General features: G+C 43.7%; 1 protein-coding gene across 1 annotated transcript in view; it reads left to right on the forward strand.

Annotated features, from left to right (window-relative positions):
• ca10a (carbonic anhydrase Xa) overlaps window positions 1–18,352 on the forward strand; it is a 161,586-nt gene that overhangs the window by 53,625 nt on the left and 89,609 nt on the right. Inside the window, exon 3 of the mRNA XM_071922925.2 lies at window positions 18,188–18,330. Within this exon, the coding sequence (XP_071779026.1) occupies window positions 18,188–18,330 (143 nt within the window). The remainder of the gene's footprint in view (window positions 1–18,187; window positions 18,331–18,352) is intronic.

Genomic DNA, 18,352 nt, shown 5'->3' on the forward strand with positions numbered 1-18,352 from the left:
CTGCAAATCTTTACTCCTGCTTCAGTGAAAAGGTCCTCTCGTAGGCAGCTTGTACAACACGCTGCAGCGAGGCCCTTAGCTAGAGTTAAGAGACGACATCACGTTACTGCAGTTTTTGTGTATTTGTGACTTACTGGCTTGTAGGATTTAGAATTGATTCTCAGATTTTTCATGTGTCACGGCTGTATTTTGCTCCTGGCTATAGCACTTAACTTTTAACTCCCGTTGACTACATAAGATCCTGTTTTAAACTGAAGACTCAAGGTCACCTGACTAGCAAAATCAGTATTGTATTTTTGATTTGTTTTGATTTATCACTTCTGGCGGGTAGAGAAGTGTAGGGTAAATCTTTGGGTAAATCTATGGGGATGGGATCTTCTCTGCTGCAGCCCCACTTTGTGATTTAGGCTGATAAGACGGCTGTATTTATACATGAAAATGTATAAATAAACTTTTTGCACTCACACATACCTGTACAGGTATATAGACATTATAATGTAATCAGTAAAGCCAGGTGTTCTTGACATGTACAGCACTCAATTCTAATTGAAAGTACAGCTTCCAGTCATATCAAATGCCACGATAGCTACCATGGAGTAAGTTTCACTGTGATTTTTAAAGCTAATGTAATTGTACTGCCATAGCAAAATGAATATCTCAGGTTTGAATATGTCCCTCAGGTCGACATGCTGTATCTGAAATGGAGCGGTGGACACAGCAGAAAAAAAGTGCATGAAATTGGTAGAGATATGTGTTTGAATAAACTGAATATTCTTCTGTTTTGGATGTGTTTCCAAAGCCCCATCGCCGCCCCCCACTTTTTAACAATCACAGTGACAGCATTCGCACTGCTGTAAATGCAGAAATCATCCTAAAGCAAATCGGACCCCGCTTGACCTCTTCCAGAGACTACAGGCGACAGAAACGACAACATCTGACTCGAGCGGAGGGCTTTTGTAGTGTCTGGCGTGAGAGCGCTTCGCAACGGATTCCGGAGCCAAGTCAACATTTGGATGTGTAATACATTGCCGCAAAGCAGAGGGAGTTTCTTCTCTTGTCTGCTCAGTATTCCCCACGCACTCCCAGCTGCCAGAAACCAGCCTTAGGGCTAGCCCCCAGCTCCAGACACACAGCACAATACTGACTCTTAAAGTTCTGCTCGGGACACGGGGAGAGGAGGAAGAAAAAAAAACAACACATATATTGTCCCTAATGGCCTGCAACCTTGAACGATGACTCATCCGCTTTACCTCGCGATATCGTACATCATCCGCTATCTGTCACGCAGGAGTCCCATGTAATGCATTTTTAAAAACTGTTTCGGGTTTACGTCGCGGGAGGAGCCGTCGGTCGCCGAGCTACGTGAAGTAACAGAGGGAGGAGGAGGGGGGGGGCAAGCATAATGAATAGATAGATGTAAGAGTGATCTGGATAGAGAGAAAATCAGATTAGGTGCCATTGATGTTGCCTGGCTGTTTGCAGCCCCGGGGACACATGACACCAGGGATAATCTGGTGAAATAGCTCACAATAATTAAAACATTTTTGACACGCATCACCCCCCCCCCCAATCCATTTTCCTTAAGCATCACACACACACATGCACACACATATATGCATGTTAGCACACACATCCAAACTCACCCCAGATTGTGACCGAGCTCCACATACCTCAACACACAACGCACATCAATGGCACAAGCTGTGGAGCTTTACAATTTAAGGCTGACACGCAGATTGTCATTCATAATCTTTTTGTCGTTTATTTTGATTATTACTAACTCTTAATACCAGCACATGGTAAAACAGATGTAGTGCTTTGAAGACGAAGCAAAACTGTAATCCTTTATGAAAGATAATTTTCCTGAATCCTTTTAACTTGGTTCAAAACAAATGCGCTAATGCTGCTTTTGTAATGCAGGCGATACTGCCTTTTTATCCATGCCCTCTGAATCATTATAGTGGCATTACACAAAGCCAGTGATAACCTATAGTCCGCATAGCTCCATTAGCCTGGTTCCTACAGTAGTGCCAGTGGAGGTTTACCAAAACCTTTTTACAATACCGGCTCCATTTTGCCAACGTTTTCTATTGCCATGTCTCAACAAAATAATCTCTTGAAGTGAGGGAGTCATATTCATTTAGCTTTGTGTGTGGAGGCCCTCCTGACTGTGACTGTGACTGAGGTTTAACCACACCTACTTTTTGTTTTCTTTGAACCATAGTGGGAAAGTTCCCTTTGTTGCATTTTTGTATTTGGTTTGTTTAGATTCACACTGTCCAATTACAAGCAAGCCAGGGCTTGTAAACAAAAGTCACATGACTCACAAGCAGCTTGTTTATTGGACAGAGTTTTGGTAACCTGTCATCCTGCCAGGTTAGAGATTTTGGTGATGGAGAGGTCAAAACAAATCTGATTCCAGTTCCAGTAATTTAAGATAAGCAGGATGGACTTGTCTGCGCTCTTTACTGTAATTTACCTTCTCTGGTGTTCATACCAGTTAAGAACACATGAAGAAACAGCTGAATGTGAGCATCAGTCTAGAGCATGAGCAATTGCTGGCTATCAGATATTAACATCCGTGTCCTTCTACCCATAATCCCTTGTGTTTTGGGTTAATTTCCTGTAGTTGCTTCAGATTACGTTCTCACTCCTAATGAACCGCACCACAGTTCTCTTGGTAGAGGACTGAGACTCACATTTTCAGGCGTCTCGGTGCCATTATTTGATGCCAAATGGAGTTCAAATGGCATTGTCCTCACCTGGCCAAAAAACACGAAAGGTTCAAGCGTTCCCGAGTGTGAATAAACCGCTCCGAACATGCCTGGTGTGAACGCGCCCTGAGTCTGCCCTGAGCCCGGTGTCAGGCGGCACAGCATTAGTCGCCGTCGGTCAGGATTGCACTTAGAAGTCAAATCTGCACATCTGCTGTCGTCTCTCCCCTGCTAGGCATCCGGCCCAGATTTGACTCTCCTCTTCAGAGCTGATTAGATTTTTTTTCCCTCTCTCTCTCTCTCTCTCTCTATCATACATCTATCCCTCTCTTTGTCCGAGTGCGTGTTTGGAGCACAGGAACGTATTAGCTGTTTACTCTGTTTCTTCCAGTGTGGTCCATATGTCCAATCCATATGCTGAGTTAATAATACCAGGAAAAGGAAAAAAAAGAAAAAAACAAACAAACGTGGGTGTGTGTACGCATGCCTGTGTGTGTGTATGGCATGTATGCATGTTTGAGTACGTGCATATTACGCGATCCGACCTCCGCTATCGCCGCAATGACCTTTACATCGCAAAAACCGGGGGAAAATATTAAGGAAGATCTATGGAGGCGTTGGACTTCATTGTCAGTTTATCTCTCTGTGGCTGCTGTGTGGATGCGATCCTCGGCCATGCATGGAAGGAGCTATTTGTATGATAATGTAAAACAGACTCTGCGGACCGGCTTCTCTATGTGATGCCATGCAGGAGACAGCTGACATAAGCACTTATTGAATCTCGCAAACGATTCAATAGAAATGCGAGTAATGCGGGGGGGTGTGGAGAGAGAAAATAAGAAAAATAGGTTCCGCTGGTGGGTCGGCCCCGCAAATGTCAGCTTGGCGGGGCCTCGTCTGCTTGTCTCCGGGCTTTTTAGCATTTAAAAGCGGAAGAATTGAAATCCCTACAAGACGCGAGTCCTCTTACGGTTGTTCCAGCGCCGTGTGTTGACTACGCCGACCAGATTAATGAGCAGCCAAGTCTCCATTCCGCCCACTCTCACTCCCACGCTGCCTTTAGAAGAGCGCTCCGACACATTTCGGGATGATACAACACGATACAACGCACTCTCCCACCTCAATTCATATCTCTTCGGTGAGACGCCTCCTGAATAATGGGAATGTACATTAGTATACTCGGGGCTCCGAAAGCCTGTCTGGAGACATTACTGGCAAAATGGTTCATCCAAGACAAAACACAAATGCATTATGAGGGATGAAAAGTGTGCCATCAGTGTAAAATATGAGCCATTGATTAGTTGTAAATCTATTGAGGTCGGTGCAAGTGGTATACAGCATAAAGAGCATTTCCAAATAGGGATCTTATAGATTTTTCACAGGCTAGCCTTAATAAGTCTGCGAAGGTCTTAGTCTAACTTTAAGGCCTTAGAAGTTAAAACGCATAAAAAACACATAAAAAAATGCTGCATGTGTTTTTTTTTTGTTATTAGAGATATTACGTTTTTTACCATTCAATGACCGATTTCTTTGTGCTGCACATCCCCTCTTAGATTAATACAGAACAGGGTTAATAACAGAGACAGTATTATATAAGACACTATCAGTTTTGAATGTGAAAATGAATGAAAAAGAAAATCCAGCTATCATACTTTCAGGTTGACCCAGCAGCAGAACTTTACTTAACTTTTGTTATTTATTTTACTGATGCAAGTGGGTGGCAACAACTCCGGGACAACTTTGACAATAATTTGAAGTAACATTTTAACAACATATTCCCAGATGTTACCGTCAGCTCCCTACTGTGGACTGCATGCATGACATGACTGTTTACAGTTGATACCATGGCAGTGACAAGTGTATTGGACTGCTGTAAACCAGACTGCTCTGGTTACCGTTTCATCAAGCATGGCGCTGCGTACAAGCATCAGTAAGTGGAAAAAATGTGTTTTTCTGTGACAACAGTGTCCTTTGGAACATTTTAAAACTCCATGTAGTATACAATTTGTCAGTGTTCCTAAATATGAAACGCAAATGATAATACACGTCTGAACTTTAGATACAGACAACTCCCCATTCAAAGAGATCTTGTTAGAGGTATTGTTAGTCACAAACTTGCTGCCCAGGGGGCGTTACCATTGGTGCTGAATTATCTTAAAGGGACTTAATAGTTAATAGTACAGTATTTTTCATCATATTAGCTTTACTAAACACAACTGGACTTCATGTTGCTTAACAGTTAATTTCCTGCTGTTCATATTCTTATAATGACCATTTATAGTTGCTTTTACTAGCTATGCTCAATCAGAAGTGGGCTGGTTTTGCCACCTTTCTTTCTTCATTCTGGTTTTGAAACTGGTCTTAAATTCAATTCCAGGTAGTGCTGAAAAGGTCTTAACAAGTCTTAAGCTTTCAGGGTGACAGACGTAAAGACTAGATGCACCTGGATCCCTTCACCCAGAGGTCCCAGGTTCTTGAGCCAGATGCTGAATCCCTACCAGCTCCCTCCCTTGACCTTTGACCTCCCTGTGCACAAACACAATCTCCCTACAGAGCTCAATAACGTATCACATTCTTATTATTCGGCTGTTCGCACCCACATCCCGTAAGAGGTGTGTGTGTGAAACATCATTGTCATGTCACTGCCGGGAGGGAAGAGGTCTCTAATACCAGTGACAACATTGAGCAGCCCGGGCTTTCAGCTCTAATACCCTCCATCCCCTCATTAGCAGGGACAGCGTGTGTATGTGTGAGTGTGTGTGGGTGTGGGAAAGAGAGAGAGAGAAAGAGAGAAGAGCAATGTTGAAAGATGCTGTCACTCTGCTGGCGTTCCGCTTCAAAAAAAAAAAAAAAAAACACTCACTGGTGGACAGAGTCAAAGGAGAGGCCCTTATTAATATTTCCCCTCTGAAATGAGTCTAAAAAGAAGAAGCATATGGACCATCATTGTCTGTCGCCATTGAAGTCCCTTTTTTGGGGACATGAAAGCGGACACAATGATTTCTATTACCGGGCCTTATCGGGCGCTTAGCCAAGAGATTAGTACTAGTAATTCTCTCTTTTTCAGTGTAAAAGTCTTTTTTGAAATTCAGCTTCATTCTTGGCTCATGGGTTGAGAGGGAGGTGTGAAAAAAAAAAAAAAAAAAAAGAAGGAATGGATTCATTAGCGTGGAACCGGCCCCCTTCAATCAATAGCCACATTTTCAAAATTCCTTTTGTTATTCGGGGGCCTGTCCTCGCCCGGCTTCTCAGAGTATCGCCAAATGAAATGCGGTGAACTTCAGCGCCGACTTATCAGCATCCTTTCAGAAACAGTGGTGCTTTGCCAAACCCGCGGAGAGAGAGAGAGCGCCGCGACTCCGATTGTTCACCGGGTGAGACTCTCGGCGGGTTGAGAGAGAGAGAGACGATCCGGCCGCTATTGAATTGGGTTTGAATGCCCCCGGATTTTTTTCGCCGCCGCCGACAACCCGCTCCGGGGACGGTGGAGAGGAGGACATCATTCAGACGGGAACAATGGGGCAAAGCGAAAACGTAAATACAGAAGTGAGCGCGGAGTCACTGAGCTGTAAGCTTCTTTACCCCTGCTTATTAATGCTGGCTCTATTCCTGGCGTTTCTCATTTGCTTTCTACAAGAGATGTACATTTTGAGACTCCCCCCCCCCCCCCCCCCCCCTCCTCACTCCACCCAAGGGACTGGAGTCAGTGTCGCTGTGTGTTTTAATCATATTCCTTCCTTGTCCATATAGACTAGGAGGCCAAGTGCTGGCTAGACGAAGAGCAGACTAGAGAGAGACATTTCTCCCAGGGATTTTCGAAGCCCACATATAAAGCCCCACGTACGTTACTTGGCCATGCCCGACACGTACTCCGGCAGACCACAATAAAATGTAATGACATGGACTGCGGGGAAGGCCGGAGCACCCCACCGTGATGGAAATGGAGCCACAAAGACGTGGGGAAATTGGAAGAAAAGCCGGCCGCTCCTCGTTCTACCGCTGCACCGCCGACGTTGTTTTACTCACTTCTGGCATGTAAGCCCGCCGCCCTCGTGGTACGCTAAAGTTAATATCGCAAACTCCTTTTAAGCGGGACCATTAAGCATTTTGCCCATTATGTCTGGTTACCCCTGCGAGACGTCCGCCTATTTAACTCAAACGACTTTGCACGGTAGCTATCTGCAAAAAACAGATTATCCCCAGGACAGATTGGCAAAACCATGGGTCTTTTTACCTTGAGGTAATTACTACCGTTGTTTTCGCGGCGCGTACCTGTCTTTAGTCTCTATGGGGGCAGAGTGAGCGCCGCACAAACTCCCGGGGATGAAAGTACATTTGCCGTGAGTCGCAAGGTGGCTATCAGTCGGGGGTCGGGCTTCCAAATGGAGTCTGGAGTCTGCCCTCAAAGATCTGCCAGTAATTAACACGCCAAATGACTGACACACTCTCTCTCTCTCTCTCTCTGCCTCTCTCTGTCTCGCTGTCTCTGTCTTTGAGGGATAAGACTATTTAGCCGTATTAGAACTCAGATAAGGACAAGTCGCTAATGTAGTGTGAGAAGTGTTGGGGAGTTTGACTGCAGTAACTCATTGCATCAATATTTTGTCAGGTTTTCACTGCCAGCCTCTGCTTACATGGTAAATTGCATGATTCCCATTCAAGGCAGCTCACGCTGCTGATTCTGTCTAAGGCTGGGGACACACTACATGACTTTTAGGCCGATTATAGCCACGATTTGGCATCACGGCTGGCTTTCATCAGATCAGAGCTAGTTTGTGGCAGTCAAACCTGATCTTGTAGAGTGTGAGGGTTCAGGACATAAATCACCATTATTTCAAACAGTTTTATAACTCACATCTGCAAGTCTTGATGTTCTCCTGTAGTGTGACCTGGTCAACAAATCAAATCTGAGTGGAGACTGGTGATAGCCAAAGAGAGTTGAGCACCAGACAAGGGAAAAGATAGAGCAAATGTGGAAGAGAAAAATGCTCCACCTCCATGTTTGATTTAGTTCTGTGTTGCAGTAGTGTGAGAGTTTATGTTTTTGTGACATTGGAGGGTTGAGTTGTGTTAGAACTTGGGAGTGTGTTTTCCCCAAATGCAACTGGTCATCAAGTGTGTGTTGCCTAAATCCAACTGGTCATCAAGTGTGAGCTGCCTACATCCAACTGGGCATCAAGTGTGTGTTCCCTAAATCCAACTGGACATCAAGTGTGTGTTCCCTAAATCCAACTGGACATCAAGTGTGTGTTCCCTAAATCCAACTGGACATCAAGTGTGTGTTCCCTAAATCCAACTGGACGTCAAGTGTGTGATCAAGTGTGTGATCCCCAGTGTGTGTTTTTTGTGTATATTTATTTGATTAAGTATTATTTATCCACATCCATTTGGGTTTTACACTGAGAATAATTTGTACATTTGAGAGACAAAGAAACCAAAACAACATACAACCAAAGCCATACAAATATTCGTACTCAACTAATGGGAAAACAAGACAAAAAAAGTGTGTGTTCCCTGTTCCCTAAATTCAGCTGGTCGTTATGCGTGTGTTCCCCAAATCCAACTCGCCGTCAAGTGTATGTTCCCTAAATCCAACTGGTTGTTAAGTGTGTGTTCCCCAAATCCAACTGGTTGTTACGTGTGTTTTCCCACTCACCATCAAGTCTGTGTTCCCTGAATCCATCTGGTTAAGTGTGTGTTCCCCAAATCCAACTCACCATCAAGTGTGTGTTCCCCAAATCCAACTCACCATCAAGTGTGTGTTCCCTAAATCCACTGGTCATCAAATGTGTGCGCCTCTATGATGCAAATACCAGTTGGTCAGTGTATGATATATCCACTCTTTTCAGTCTGTTTAGTGTAGTGCAGAGTCTCAGCTTAAAGTCCCCAGTCCTTCTTCACTCATGGAGAAATCTGTTGGGACACCCTCATTTGTGCAACCCCGAACCCCCGAAGCTCCAGTCAACACCCCTTGCAGTTCTTCTCAAACCCCCACACCCCATGATGTGGCCGCTTACAAAACACCTGGGTCAGAAAAAAAGATGCACTTCACCCCTCCTTCCCCCTCTATAGTATTGCCCCCCCCCCGCCCCCAACTACCCCATTCACTACCCCTCCAGCCCATGATGGATCTGTGTGCGCGTGGTTCCCCTCCCCGGGGGACGTCGTATTTGTTATTCCGCCCCGGAGTGCGAAAGCCTCTGCTGGCCGCCAGGTTGTATATCCCAGACCATTAACAACATGACAGGAGGAGTTAGCTTGACTGGCATGTTTATTGTTCTGTTGACTGGGCAGCGCTAATGAGGCCCTCACGCTGTGCTGGGCCAGCAGGATTACCCCGGCATCACAGGACAAGCACAAACAAGACCCACTGTCACTGACCATTTCCCTGAGAACCCCCCCCGCCCCCGCCCCCCCCCCCCCCACCGCACGTAACACACACTCATTGTTGTTGCTACACACAAGCACATGAACGCACATGTACGTGAACGCACACTAGCACTCGTGCTGCCTTCAAGTACATCTCCTAAGCTACTACTGCTACCTCACTCAGTACTTGCATTTGGTCTCAAATAATAACAACAAAGTGGACCCTGAAACAAAAGTAATTTTTTAGTGGCTGTTATGTTTGAAATCAAGCAGAACAGAGCTATTTTGTAGTGCAGCAACAGAACGAAGGGGAGAAAACACGCATCAGGCATGTAATTGATGTTTTAATTCATTTCTTAGGCAAACGTTGCATGCATACATCACTTTTTCCATCACTTGTTTCCCTGATCTTTGCCACTTAAACGTCATACCTCTGAAAATCGTATTACAAAAAATGAAAAAAAATAAAAAGTCCTAACTTTTCCTGACCTATTTACCTCTTTGTTCAGTCGTTCATGTGCGCTCAGCTCATAATTCCCCGATTTCCTACATCACTTGAAGGCAGCATCTCACAAGACGAACACTCGCAGTGACAGCTCTCACACAAACTCTGCAGTCTGCAATTAATACACACACTGTTGCATTCCTCCCTGGCCCTATCTCTCCCTCTCTGTCACACACACACACACACACAGTCTCAAGTGCATCCACTCAACATCACTCAACATGTGGATCGTGAAAAGTGTTTAGCACCTGAGGTAGTTACCCTCCTTGTAATGGCGGCTCAATGATTTACAGTCGGCTCTGCTAATCGTCAGCAGCGCCAGTGTTAGCCCCATTAGCGCTAATGCTACACCTGATAAAAAGGGTCCATTGATGAACTGTGGTAATGAGCCTGTGAGCCAGGTGCTAAAAGTCTCCACTGCAACACTGCAGTGCCTAACCTGCCGCAGTGGCCATTTGTGTGTGTTTTTGTATTTCTATCAAATGTCCTTCTGCAAAGGGCTGGTTTAGGGATTAGATTTAGAGTTAGGTAAAGAGAAAAAGGCTAAAGAACACAAACACACGGGCACATATTCTCTTCACACCTACCTCTCTTTATATTGTCATTCAGAGAGTATATTAAGGTAGTAGGAGTGGTGTTAAGGTGTCCAATTTCTCTGGGCACATTCACGCCAACCATGATGGAGCGTTTATTCCTTTAGTTCAGTTTTTTTGGCCAGGTGAGAACAATGCCATTCGAACTCAGCTGGCACCAAATAACCGCACCAAGAAAATGCGAGTGTCAGTCCTCTAACAAGAGAACTGTGGTGCGGTTTGTTAGGAGTGAGAACGTAATCTGAACCAACTACACAAAACCACCCCAAAACACAAGGGTTTATGGGTATAAGGAGACAGATGTTGACATCGGATAGCCAGCAGTTCCTCCTGCTTGGAACACCTAGCATAACAAAATGAACTAAGGGCAAACCACAGTCTGGAATGATGCTCATACTCAGCTATTTCTTCATGTGTTCTTAACTGGTATGAACACCACAGAAGGTAACAGACAAGTCCATCATGCTTAGCTAAAGTTACAGAGACTGGAATCAGATTTGTTTTGACCCCCCTCCCTGCCAAAATCTCTTAACCTGTCAAGTTGGCAAGTTACCAAAGCTATCTAATAAACAAATTACTTTTTCCTTGGATTTTCTGTTGATGTAGTTTGAGTTTCTGTAGGTGGCTACAGCTCTTTTCTTTGTCTGTTCAGCCATGGTGGCTATCACTGCTCATGCTCACTACCCAGTTCTTCTTCTGTTTATCCCAAACAAACTGCTGTTGCTGCTTCCAGAAATGTAAAACGGATCACTTCCCGTGTGGAATGTTTTTCCCAGGACTATTTCACTATTGTATGGCATCAATCGCTGTATAGAGAGTAGCAAAACAGACATTTATTTGCGGATTATTACTTTAATACCTTTCATTCAAGTCAAAAGGGTCAATTGTATTTTTGGTTTGGATTGGAATGTCCTCACAAGTATAGCAATACAAAGGTGTGTGTGTTGTGTCCCACTCCCCATACATTTGATTGCTATCTCAGAACATTAAGAATCAATGTTCTGAGATGTTTGTCGCTCAAGAATTAAGCATCTTTTTTATCATGACAGTCTGTGCAGTTTCTGAATATAGCCAAGTTCCAAATGTGCCAAAAAAATGGATGACAAGTTTTCCATGAATTTATTGCACCTGGTGTCTGTCCAGAGCCTTTATATACAGCGCATCTCCTGTTCACAGCCACGCTGAAACGTCTGTTAAAATGCCCCCCCAGCGAGTAAACAAGATGGAACCGGCAGCGCCGGGGCAGTGTTTCAAATCGAGAGCTGGCGGAATATGACATTTTCCTCAATGCTGCTCTTAGACATTCATTATCATTAAGATGTTGTTTTCCATACCTGCTTAGGTAAGCATTTATCCCCAAGCTGTTAGGTCTCCTTCAGCGCGCGCTCTCTCTCTCTCCCATTGCGGACCAAGTTGCAACACAGCTTCGCATCAGCAATTACAAAGGAAGGCACTTTTTATACTTTCTTGATGCTCATCCAAGAAATTGATGTACGGAATGCATTTGGGTCTTAGGGAGAGAGAGAGGGGGAGATAGAGAGAGAGGGCGTGAGAGTGAGAGAGACAGTGTGTGTGTGTATGTGCGTAAGAGCGTGCATGCCTATGCACTTTGCATTTCTCCAATTCCCCCCTGTTTCCCAAAGACTATTACTCTAACTTTTCATCCATATCCAGTTGACAGAATAAAGACATTTCATTAAGGCTATCTCTGCACCAGGGCCTATTTAATGAAATGCATACCTCTGCAGCCGGCAACAATGTCTTTTGTGTGTTTGTGTGTGTGTGTGTGCGTGCGTGCGTGTGCGTGATGTGTGTGTGTGTGTGTCTCATTTAGTATCGTGTGTCTGTTTGCATTTGGGTTAAATTGGGATATTGGACGGGGAGCCCTGCCCTTAATTTTTCTAGTGAAGTTTATGGTATTGATAAATCTTGAATCCCCACCCCACCCCACCCCACCCTCCACACACACACCAATTTAACCCCTGAGGGTCTATCTGCGCATCTGTCCCATCATGCATTTTGACGCTGGCATTTTCAGAGCTGCCCACTATAATGAGAACTTGCGTCTCTCCAGGCTTTGGATTTATGAGTACACGGCTAGCTGTGAGATATGCGGCTGAGGAAGTAATTAATGAAGGGCCTAATTGTGCAGCGCGCGTCTCCCCAGAACTCGGATCCCACCCTCACCTCAACCCTGAACTCTAATAAGCCCACAGGGACGACCCAGCGTGCACTTCAGACCCGGCCAAGGCAGCCACATAATTAGTCTGCACACACGGCCTCGCACACCTATAGGCCTGAGCTGAAAGCTACACTAGACAGGATTTTTATGTAAAAATACACCCGTCATATCAGCTTAAATAACGAATTCCGCCTCACTGGGACATGGTAGATTTGACCTATTTGCCCACACTAAATTTTGGTGTTGAATATGAACACTTCTGAAGTGAAAATTAATAGCGAAATCCAATCCAATGTCTCCTAAACATCAGTGAGTGAGGCTCTGTCCAAAGAGATCTCTTCCTCTCTTGTCACATTACATGATTTCTGGGTATTGAAATCTTTATATTTCAAACAGTTACATCTTGCAGTCACTGTGCGAAATTGACTAGCGCTGCTTTAACTTTATACTCTATACTAACTACTGTTAGATAGAGAGAGGAAGGACAGGTTTGAGGATAAGAAGGTGGAAGGAGTGAAGGATTTAATAGGAGGAAAGATTTTTATCACTGTTTGGCGATGCGACTAAATAACTAGGGATGAGACGATATATCGAAATTCACTATATCACAGTGCAAAACAGTGACAATACGTATCGTGGGGCAGAAAAATGAAAAAAATATTAGCTACATTTTATTCTGCTGTAGTAATCACAAATGAGACGCTTGACCATCACAGTTTCACAAGCTCTCCATCAAAATGATATGATTTGCACTTTGTAATGACATTTTTAAATTCTTGTTTACATTCTAGCAAGCCAGTGCCATTGCTAGAACGATCTGTGGCTCAGAAATAAACATAATTCTGCACAGTCAGACTTTGTTGTCATTGAACTTTTATTTATTACATTGTATCGTGGTTGTATTGAATCGTGAGATAAGCATGTTGTCCCATCCCTATAAATATGTACCATGTGAAATCCCTATTGTCCCTATTGTCAAGGCCCTTTGAGAAATAAGGGGAATTAAATGACCGGTCATGAAACACCCCCCCCCCCCCACCCGTCCGCCCTCTGTTGCCCTTTTCACTCGTACATAACACATCTACTATGGCCGACATCTGCAAAAGGCCACACCATATATCCCCGTCTCCTTTTACAGCTTGCCAATAAGAAATGAAAGTGTCTCTAATGCTCGCTAGTGGACTAAGTGATATATAGGAGTATCGCCGCTATAGGAGGGTCTCTGTAGATTATTGACAGGGCAGGTTGTGCCTCTGTCAGCGGTGAGTGATGTCCCCTGCCGCTGTAGTCGCGTTCGGGAATCTATCAGCGGCTAATAATTATGTGTACATTTACGACATGGGCCCGGGTTTAATGGATCGATTCCCTCACACTCCAATTCCCATTCCGGCCATGGATTTCCTGTCTTTTCCATGAAGGATCTTGCATTAGAATGGGTCTCTCTTTCTCTCTCTCTCTCACTCTTTCTCCCCCTTCCCTCCCTCTCTCCCAAAAGATATTACTGCCCATTTCAATGCTACCTTTAACAAGTGATGACTCGACAAATCTCTAATGTATTTTCATTCTCTCCCTTTTTTTCTTTTCTTTTCTTCGCGTCCCCACCAGGCAGTTTTGTGGGAGTAATTTTCCGTTGACAGCAGGGATCCTGGGTTCGAAATGAACAGCGGTTGTTGGGTTTTGGCTTCAGTGCGATGTGCTAAAGCGGTGGCTTGCGGCACTGTGAGAACATGGACTGAAGAAACCACAGCGGCCAGGCGCGCGCTGTCAGACATGCAGCAGCTTCTAAAACTTCAAGTGCAAATGTGCAAGACTGCCTGTTAGCCCACGCTTGTCCGACTCCACTCATCCCATTATTAGCACAGTCCTGTCCTGCTGAGAGGCTCCTCAGTGGCTTCTGCTCAGTCATATGGCTTATTTTAAAGGGCAATAAGTAAGAGTTTTTTTCTGCCCTGTAGCACAAAACGAGTTGTTGATCAATGTAACACCATTTTCAACTGCTCAAAGGTGGAGGGCGGTGCTACGTACGAACACGTTTCAGCTACGAAGATTAAAAAGCCTCGTTCTCAAGCCAAAAAAGCAAATGACAAAGCAGTATCATCATTCCAGCATTTAGCATGGTGATATATTACATCTTCACCAGGCGTTTCTGTTAGAGCTCTGCTCTAATTAGCTAGCTTACTCCTCTGATGAGCGTCATAGGTTAGGCTACTTAATGCCCCTTTAAATACAACAAGGGCAATTTCTGAACAAATTCAACCCATGGAGCACGAGCTAGAAATAGTTTTTCACTCTTTTAAACACACAAGTAATCAAACTGTAGGTACTTGGAAGCAGGTTGGCCTTGAATAGATAGAACGGTCCTTCCACTGTTTGCTATGGTAATTTAACTAGTACAGCATACAATGGCGATAAAGGAATTTTAAGGGTTAATTGCGATGGTGATGATGCAAGTCTGGGCATTAAGGCTGTAAAGTCTGTCACACTTGCTTGAGAACTGCAGATGAGTCTGTTAGCAAACTGTCAAAACTCAACTGAAAGCTAACGTTAGCGATGAGGTTAATGTAGCTTTATCAAAGACTGTACTTCTCTCTCTAGCTCTTCTACTTAACATTAGCATATTAGCAATCCATTTTGTCCTTGCTGCAAAACTTCTCACCTCAGCGACTTACCGTAAGTCTGTTTATAAGGAAGCTAGCCCAATGGTTCACATAAAAATGGCCACCGCTCCAACCGTCCTAGAACATTGATTTGAATGGGAATGACCATTCTATCCATTCAAGTTCTACCTGCTCACTCATTGAAATTACATGAAAGTCAGCAAAATGACTGAAATCGTATTTGAGGTCAAGTTTTTAAAGCACATTTCATAAAATCAGCTTTTTACCATTTTACTGTGGCATGTTGTCAACATTTATTTTTCAGCTGTGTTGCAGTCAAAGTATTGACAGCACACAGAAAGGACTCACACCTTCAGCAGGATTACTAAGCAAAGCTTTTTCCTGCAGTCTGCGAAGAGAGTGACAGAGGCTTAGCATAGAGATTGTACAGTCTTGTCTTTGTGTTGTGTAACCAAGAGCTTATACCATGACTTATGTCTATAGCACAGCCACCATACTGTATCTGTAATATTTCTCATTATCCATAATTCCATCAAAGAAGGGCTAAGTAGGGGATAATTATTTCAAGTTCATTTGATACATAACTGTGGTTGCAGTGACCATAAAATTGCATTACTTTGATCTTAACACTGTATAAAGGTACTGTGTTAACTCTGCTTGATGTGAGTTCAGTTGAATAATAGATGCGCTTCAGGGAAACTCTTTATAATAAAATGCAATGAGAAGTCTGCTTGTGCATTAAAAAGCTATTTACCAGGGTGTGGTGGTTAATGGGCGAAGGCGAATACCATGTACTCACTATGACACAGGTTCCAATCCAGGTTGTGACCTTTGACATGTCATTCCACTGTCATTCTTTCACTCGCTACTGTATACTGTTTCATAAAAGAAACAGTGTAAACAATAATCATATTTTTTTGAAGCTATATACAAATCTCTATTTCTGAGTTAAAGGGGTCAAACTGATAATAGTTTCCACTATGGTAACAAGTGGGAACTTTTTTTTCTCAAGATACAAAATGTTCAAACAATAAACAAACTCTCAAAATGACATTAAATTGGAGTGCAATGTATTCGAAGAAAATAATGACATTTTAATTAGAGCGTTTAAACGGTATGCCTACTCTTGGAAGTTTTTCTTACTTAATCTGTGAGAGTTTAGCAAATGTTGTTTTTAAGTTCTGCCGGCATCACAAAGTCCCCAGCAATTACAGTTTCATTTCTGTAAATCAATTGGATTAAAAATCAGCTCAACTTTTTCAATTATTCCACATTTCCCATATTATCTCACATTTAAAACTAACAGTTGCCAGAATTTCAGCAAAGTTTGTGCCCAAAATGAATGATGTAACTCACATGAATGCCAACTCAACTTGTAAAGATGGTTGAAAGCTTTATGATTTGTTAGGTAAAATAAGGTCAAAGCAGGATTGTGTTAGCGCACACTAACAACAGCTGTACTTTAGATTAATGGTTTCTGTAGATGTTTTTTTAAGTGTGGGAAACACCATGAAATCTGCACATAGCCCCAGCTAAGGCCGTGTGCATAGAAGAAAGGGTGATGATAGATCGCCACCTGTTCCCATTGACTCCATGCTTTTATTTGAGCAGTGATTTAGTGCCTTCTCTGTCTGTGAGCACTGCAAACAAACTCTCGCAGGACTTGTCGACTTGCCGAGTCCTTAGCTGTGAACTCATACTGTCTGGTGTCGCCTTCCCCGTGATTCATCATGAATTTGCATATTTTCAAATTATCTCTGCTTTTTTTTGGTTGGAAATCTCTTAAGGTGGAATTTGCTTAGCACAATTCCAGTGACTCATTTATGCGTAATAGCGTGTTCCTAAATGGAAAATGCCGCTTGAGGCTATCGCACATATTGTAGCTCAACTGCCTCTTACTCTACTGGAGTTGAGAGCGATAAACCGCGCTTCCCACCCTGCAAAGGAAATAAATGCTTGCCCCCGGTAACCAAGTCTTATGTAAGAAAATGACTGGCTGAGATGCCTATCACTCCCACGGTGCTGACATTCTCTCACTGTGCCATCCTGTCCTGTCAGCCTTATAGTACATGTGTTAGCTGATTATACAGGCTGATTATATTCCCTTTCTCAGAGGGAACCACGGTGCTGTAATATCTCCTCTTTTCAGCTGAAGATTGTGACCGAAATGCTAAAAGTCACCGCAGATTAATTTTGCCCACAAAGGCACGGGATTCTGATCTTGGTTTCTTGCCCGCTGCAGCTCGAAGTCTGGCAATCCTCGCTATCTTCAAGATGGATGATATGGGTGTGAACCTGATGTTCAGAATTAAACGACTTGTGTGATGGAGCAGCTTTCAAAAATGGCTAGGGAACGGATTCAAATCTAAACCATGCTAGGGAGCATGCAAGGTGACCGGCTCCTTCTGCAGCATTGATAAGGAGTTGCAGTGGCAACTGCCGTGGCGTTGTAGTCGGCGTAATCCTTGAATTGTCATACTGTGCACGGTAAGTGCAAAGGGCTCAGATGTAGCATGATGACACGCTGTACACAGTAGAGCATAGGAGCAAGAGAATTCCTTAATGTAGGTCATGTTAAGTATAAGGTTTAGTTGAGTAGAACAGTTTGATAATATATGGGGCCAGTCAGTATCATCCACCTTCAATATGATGGATATGATGCCGTTTGATTGATTACATATTTATTGAAGAAATGATCAATACTACACTGGTTGTCTATGGGAAGCTCTCAACCTGAATTGATTCTAATGCAACATTTTGATCAGATTCTACATGCATGAATATGTTTATGATGATCATAATGATGATTCTGATGATTATTATTATTCTTCTTATCATCATCATCATTGTCCTGGGTTTCAGTGTCACATGATGGTCTAAATGCTGCCCCAAAACTTAAGCGAGAAACACAGAATCCTTGTAAATTTTTGGACTTTCTGGTATGAAAATGGCAGAAAATATCAACCATCGGCAGTTTAACAAAAGTATCGATATCGGTCTTCAAAAACCTGTATCGGTCGAACCCTACTAATTACATTTCCACCACTGCGAAAGCACCTACAGTAAGGCTGGCAGGTTCGAAATAAAAAACTGCTGAAGCCCAAACTCCCTCTGTCACTCCGCGACCTCTCCATAGAACGCATTGCCTATCTCTTCAGTGCAGATGGTAACCCCCCTGTTTTTTTTTGTCCGTTTGTGTGTTGCAGTGCCGTCGTTCTGGGGGCTGGTAAACTCAGCCTGGAACCTGTGCTCGGTGGGGAAGAGGCAGTCGCCCGTCAACATCGAGACCAGCCACATGATCTTTGACCCCTTCCTCACGCCCATAAAGCTGAACACAGGCGGACGGAAGGTAAGAGACGCACCTCTTTTGT

This window comes from Centroberyx gerrardi, chromosome 20 (assembly GCF_048128805.1).
Source record: "Centroberyx gerrardi isolate f3 chromosome 20, fCenGer3.hap1.cur.20231027, whole genome shotgun sequence".
In the NCBI taxonomy this organism is placed as follows: domain Eukaryota; kingdom Metazoa; phylum Chordata; class Actinopteri; order Beryciformes; family Berycidae; genus Centroberyx; species Centroberyx gerrardi.